The sequence below is a fragment of the Triticum dicoccoides genome, chromosome 2A (genome assembly GCF_002162155.2).
Source record: "Triticum dicoccoides isolate Atlit2015 ecotype Zavitan chromosome 2A, WEW_v2.0, whole genome shotgun sequence".
NCBI lineage: Eukaryota > Viridiplantae > Streptophyta > Magnoliopsida > Poales > Poaceae > Triticum > Triticum dicoccoides.
In genome coordinates, this window is record NC_041382.1 from 569,801,342 (window position 1) to 569,807,979 (window position 6,638).

At 48.7% G+C, this 6,638-nt stretch overlaps 1 protein-coding gene across 1 annotated transcript; it reads right to left on the reverse strand.

The window, feature by feature from the left end:
* Positions 1-29: 29 nt before the first annotated feature.
* Positions 30-763, reverse strand: LOC119359603 (heavy metal-associated isoprenylated plant protein 16-like). Its single transcript, XM_037625735.1, has 2 exons — positions 597-763; positions 30-466 (listed from the first exon to the last, which is right to left on the reverse strand). The coding sequence occupies exons 1-2, from the start codon at positions 600-602 to the stop codon at positions 92-94; spliced, it is 381 nt and encodes a 126-aa protein (XP_037481632.1). The 5' UTR covers positions 603-763; the 3' UTR covers positions 30-91.
* Between the last annotated feature and the right edge of the window lie 5,875 nt (positions 764-6,638).

The following is a 6,638-nucleotide window of genomic DNA, read 5'->3' on the forward strand; positions in this document are numbered from 1 at the left end:
TTTTACTCTTCGAATACCGGATCTTTTCTTTTCATTTCCTTCGATGAATTAATAAACACGCGCATAGCACGTCAAAATGGATCTCTGGCAGTTACATGGTCCGGCAGTTCCCGGGCTGTTCCTCGCAGACTACCATGTGCGGCGCCTGATACTGGTGGTGGTAGTAGCTGGGCGGGTAGTAGCACGGCGGCGGGTTCACGGGCACGGGCACGGCCGGCTTCGGTTCCTCCTTCTTCTCCTCCGGCTTCTTCACCTCCTCCACCTTGATGATTTGGGCGTGGCCGAGCTTCTTGCGGAGGCAGCTGACGAGGCACACTGGGTCGACGCCGTCGCCGACCACCTCCAGCTGGTCCCTCGCGTCGCCGGTTATCCCCATGGACGTCACCCCGGCTGCTCTGGCGGCTAGCGTCAGTGCTTTGGACCGGCGCTTGTCACATGATATGCTCAACTGGATGACAATCTTTTGCTGCAACAAGGAGAAAAGCCATGGATCAATCTTCAGAGTAATGTATCGATTGCTCACAATTAAGATCCTAAACAAGGCAACAGGAGAGGTAAACAAAAAATAGGATCAGAAACTGAATAGGTTTACTCACCTTCATTGCTTGCTGCTGGGTTGCTAGATGCGTGTGAAGGAGAAGCAGGAGCTTGATGGGGAATTGTTGGTGTTGGAGGCGAGGCTAGAATGGTTTGGGTAGCTACTGATCGATCTTCCACAGATGCAAGTGTCTAGCTAGCTTGTGATGATTTGGTGAAGGGGATATCCCCGTTATATGCACGCTAGAAAACTAGAGCTATCAGTATGAGGAGCGCAATCCCAACGCACTAGCTCGCTAGTAGTAAGAAGATTCGTAGCAGCTGCCGCAGTTGAGCTTCGACGGAGTAAACAACTGCCCAAGTGGGCAAGTAGACATGCATGTAAACGCGTCCTCGTCACAAAGGACTCGGTTGAATTTTCCTGATCGGCAGGCTAGCTACCCATGGAGAGACACTAGACAATGACTTGTGACGATATCTGCCCAACTATATCACCAGTTGGCCACGTTGGATGCTCCACCGAAGACGCGGCTGCGGACAAAACTACGCAGACTGAAACGGGACGAAAATGGCATGGATACAGTAGCAGCTCAAGTTCAACTGATCGGCGGTCCTCGATCAGCTCAATCAACAATAATTGTCTTAGGAACACGCGGGAGCAGAGAGGGATCACAAGGTCGCACCCAGCTTTTCCACAATTGCACGCAATTAATAAGCAATTCTTATGATTATTCGAGAAAAATGAGTGTTGCAATGCTGCTTGTAGTAGGGACAGTTTCATATATATGATACTAGTGTATAATAGCATAATATGATAAGTTGGTATTTTAGGATATTTCATTTCTTATCTTGTATAACACACAGTAACACTTTTTTTTTGAGGATCACATAGTAACACATTTGTTTGTTTCCAACTGGGTTTGCTACCTATGTAGACCGCACATGCACGAGCAGTTTTAACATGAGCCCGTTTGCCTCTTCTTACCTCATGGAAGGTTAAGAATATATAATAAATCTGAACCGTTGATTTAATTAAGCAGTGAGAAGGAGTAATTAGCTCGTGGTAATTAATTGGTTCTAGCCCCTCACCATTTCCCACTTGTGCACTTAGGGCATCTCCAAAGGCGGACCCGCAAACCGCCCACATTTGTCTAGAGCGCGTTGTTCGGACCGCGGGAGCCATCCAACGTGGGCCTGTATCAGTCTGTGGGACGGTCCGGGCGCTATTTCTCCCGCAAACCAAAGAAAAAAGTGGGGGAGGTTTGCGGGAGTCTGGACACGCGAAACGTATGAATCTGACACCCCCAGCCCACCCAAAACCCTTTTCGGACCCAGCAGTTTCGTCCTCCTTATTTTCTCTCCTTCTTTCTCTCTTGCTTTCGCAGCCGCTCCACCACCCGAGCTACCACGCCACACCCCTGCCGGAACTCTGCGTCTCCGTCGCTTCCGATGCTCCAGCAGGGCTCCCCGCCGGCCGCCGCTTCTCCTCCGTCTCCGTTTAACCCCTGCCCTCCGACCGCCCCGCCATGCATGTACCATCCTCCACCATGCCCGGCAACTGTTCGATGAATCGCTCGAGCTGAAAACAGTTGCCCCTTCCTCTTCCTAGCAATGGATTCTAATTTGGAGTACATATATGAGCAGTATGTTGAGTCGTCCGACGGCTCGTCGGACGAGGAGTACTTCTATGAGATGGCGATGATGCAGGCGGTCCTTGAATATGTAGAGCGTGCAGAGGAGCATGCTCTCAATTTCAAGGGCTCAATGAAGGGTCATCGAGTGCTCAACCGCAACAGGGCGTGCGGGCATTTGACACTGATGGCCGACTACTTTGCCCCCGATGAACTATTCGCTGACCATTTTCGCTGGAATTTTCGAATGTGTAAGACCGTTTTCGATCATTTGTACCATGGCGTCTGCTCCTATGATGACTACTTCATCCTGAAAAAGGACGTCGTGGGAACAATTGGCTTCTCTGGTTACTAGAAGTGCACGGCCGCACTCTGGATGCTTGCATATGGCACGGCCGCTGATTCGTGGGACGAGTACCTACGGATGTTTGAGTTCATATGTGGAGATGCCATGCGTAGGTTTGCAACTACCGTGGTTGAGGTGTTCGGACCTCAGTACCTGAGAGAACCAGCTGTGGCAGACACCGAGAGGTTGTTGGCAGTCTCAAAAGCAAGAGGGTGGTCAGCTTTGCTTGGATCTCTTCACTACATGCATTGGAAATGGTAGAACTACGCCAAGGCTTACAAGGGCAATATTAGGGTCATGTTAAGAAGCCCACCATCATTCTTGAAGTAGTTGCATCACTGGATCTTTGGATATGGCACACTTTCTTTGGCATGACTGTCGGGTCTCACAATGACATCAATGTGGTGCAACGATCGTTGTTGTTTGCGAGGCTGACTGGAAGAAAAGCTCCTCCTTGCCATTATACTATCAATGGACATAAGTACAACATGGGATACTATCTGGTTAACGGTATCTATCCTCCATGTGCTACCTTTGTCATCATCATCTCAAACCAAGTTGGCCCGCAAAAGGCTCACTTTGCCCCAAAACAAGAAGCAGCTACAAAGGATGTCGAGAGGGCATTTGGAGTTCTTTAGGCCCGTTTTGTCGTTGTTTGTGGACCTCCAAAACTATGAGATCCGAAGACCTTGTGGGAGGTGATCATGCACAACATGATCGCCGAGGATGACGGTGACGATGCTGCCGCAGCTCTGGAATTTGAGAACATGGGTGATCCTATCCAACTTCCAGACTAGAATCCGGCCATGTTTGAAGAGTTTATTCAAATGCACCAACAAAAACAGTGAGCATAAGTGAGCGGTGAAAGGGTTCAAAAATTTTGGGATCTAATATTTGAACATTTTCAAATTTGAACTAGTGTTGCATGCGGCTATTTGAACATCTATACCCTTTGCATGCGGCTATAAGCAGTTGTTTGGGTCTCCTGAGGATAATTTTGTATCCTTGGATGAGTCGAGGGTTGAGGATATTCCTCAGCTAACTGCGGATGAGAACGATATCTTGACCGCCCCATCTTCGGAGAAAGAGGTGTTTGAAGCAATTTCACAAATGAAGAATAATAAAGCTCCAGGGCCGAATGGTTTTCCGGCGGAGTTTTACAAAAATGCTGGCACATTATTAAGGGTGAGTTGCTCCCGATGTTAAAGTGTTTATGTGGTTTGTCCATAAACAAGTCATTCTAACTAAGGACAATTTGGCAAAACACAACTGGACAGGATCTACAAGATGTAGTTTCTGTGAGAGTGATAAATCCATCAAACACCTCTTTCTTGACTGCCCTTTGGCAAAAAAAATATGGCAGTCGGTCCATATTGCATTTAATATTACTCCTCCGAATACTATCAACATGTTATTTGGGACGTGGCTAGACGGGATAGATTCCGAAACAGCAACACATATCCGTGTAGGAGTATGTGCTTTATTATGGGCAGTTTGGAACTGCAGAAACGATTTGGTTTTTAACAAAACAATAAATATTCATTTCTTGCAGGTTATCTTCCGGGCCACTACACTGATTCGTATGTGGTCACTACTCACTCCGACGGAGGCCAGACAGCGTTCGGTTACCGGGTCTATCCGATGGGAGATGGTAGATCGGGATATCTTCAACCGGTTTGGATGAAGGTCATGTAATAAGATAGATGTTTAGTTTCCTATCTTAATTTGTGTCTGCCAGTTGTGGCTGTCCTTTTATTTTGCTTTTGCTCTTTGTGAGCCTTTTTACTTTCCGAGACATGAAGACTTTTGTTGAATGCCTTGCTTCTCAATAATATGGCCGTATGCATCATTCTGATGTAGAGGCCGGGGGATAACCTCCTTTTCGAAAAAAAAATTGATCGTGCGTACTTGAAAAAAATGAGAAAGGCTGGATGTATGCGGCTACATTTGGATGATGTCCTCCCGCATCCATGCCCGCAGACTGATCCCGTCTGTCCGCAGACAAATGCGGGAGGATTTTTACGGGTGCGGTTGAAGATGCCCTTATAAGCGGGGACGATTTTGTCTTCCGTGAAAGAAAGAAAGAAAGGCTTCATCTTCTCTGAAAGAAACAAGGAAAGACTCCATCTAAAACTAAGGAAACTGAATCACATTATTTCCCAAATCTCTTGCGAAATCGGCCTGGAGTGAGAATCATGGTAAGATGTCCTCTACTGAATCTCCCTCCCTCCAAGAAATCCGTCTCATGAATCACCGCTCATTTAAATCTATTTCTTCACATCTCCTTTTCCATGGCTCCGGGCACAACTATCAGATTTTATGCCTTGGAATTGAGGAAAGATAGTTATCTCTCATCAAAATATTGGTCGTTGTGAAGCATCTGGCATTTGTATTCACGATTGTGCTACCCATTTTTCATGGATGTGGTTGACTCATGTTGTTTCCCTTGTGTCGTGCAGCGGTATGAGGGCTAGCTATGGTTTTTTTTAGAACATAGACGTCAGGGATGTCCGGCTTTAAATTAATAAAGCCCTCCACATAGGCAGCGTGCATAAACAGAACAGACCAAATAAACGGAACGAAACCGAAGCTAGCCAACCAAGTTCTAAGGCATGCCACAGAGGGTAACGACGGCGAAATAAAGTGCATTACATGGCATAGCCAGCCAGACTAACGAGCGCGCAGGCTCGGGGGAACCCAAGACCAAAGACCAAAAGGACTGCCCATCCCTATGAGGCAGCAAACGGAGGTGACGGGGCTCGAGACGCCGAGTAGACGGAGCAAAGACGTGCGATAGCTTGGCGATGAAGATTAGACTCCTGTTGCCTTCCCAGCGGTGCCCACTGCTGCAAGAATAAGATGCATTTGAAGACTACATCAACAGGGTGAGAGGAAAATACTCCCTCAATAGTAAACTTGTTACGGATTTTCCATAAGGTCCATAACATGGCCGAGGCACACGTCCACATGATCCGGCGCAAAGGACCCTGGATCGACGATAGGTATGACACAAGCTCAGAGCATGAGCGTGGAACCCAATCCACCCCAGCAGCCTCACGAACCGCGCTCCAAGCAAAGCGCGCCAAAGGACACCGGAAGAACACGTGGTCAGCATCTTCCGCGTCGGCACACAAAGCGCAAGGACCGGAAGCAGGGCCATTGCGCTTGGCTATATTGATAGAGGTAGGAAGGCGATCTTGGCATAGTTGCCATAGGAAGACCTTAATCTTAAGCGGGATTTGCGCCTTCCAAAGCCCCGTGGCTGCCATCGGGGCATGGCCGCGGCACAACTCTCTATACAGGGACTTGACAGTGAACTTGGCAGAGCCCAAAAGTCTCCAAGAGACCACGTCTGCGGAGCCCGACAGCCGCACATTCGCTATCAGAGCCCGCAAGCGCTCCCAATCTTCCAACTCCGGCCCAAAAGCTCCCTTCTGAAGCAGATAGGGGGCGGAGTGGCACTAAGAGCCGAAGCAACCAGTTGGTTGGGCTCAACCGCGATGGAATAGAGATGGGTAAACTCCGACCAAAGAGGATGCTGGCCTATCCAAACGTCGTGCCAAAAACGCGTGGATCGGTCGTTATTAACAGTGAACCTCGCACCACTGGCGAAGTATGGTTTGAGGGATTAGATAGAGGTCCAGAAAGGGGACCCTTGAGGTGTTGCCTCAAAGAAATTCCCATGCGGGAAATACTTGGCACGAAGGAGGTCCACCCAGAGGCCGGTCCCTCCCTGGGATAGCTTCCAGATCCACTTGCACATAAGCGCAATGTTCATCAGCTTAGAGTTGATGATCCCAAGGCCCCCCTGAGCTTTAGGTCTACAGACGGCTTGCCACTTAACCATGTGGTATTTCCGTTTAGGGCCCGCTCCTTCCCAAAAGAAACGTGCCCGCGGGGTATCCATTTTTGTGTGGACCCCATCAACCATCAAGAATGTACCCATGGCAAACATGGGTAGGGAAGAGAGGCCGGAGTTAGTAAGGATTAGTCTTGCCCCTGAAGACATAAATCGACCTTTCCACGGGCAAACCCGGTCCGCCACCTTAGTGTTGAGAGGTTCCCAATCAGCAAATGAGCATTTCTTCTCTGCGATCGGGAGGCCGAGATAGGTAAACGGGAAC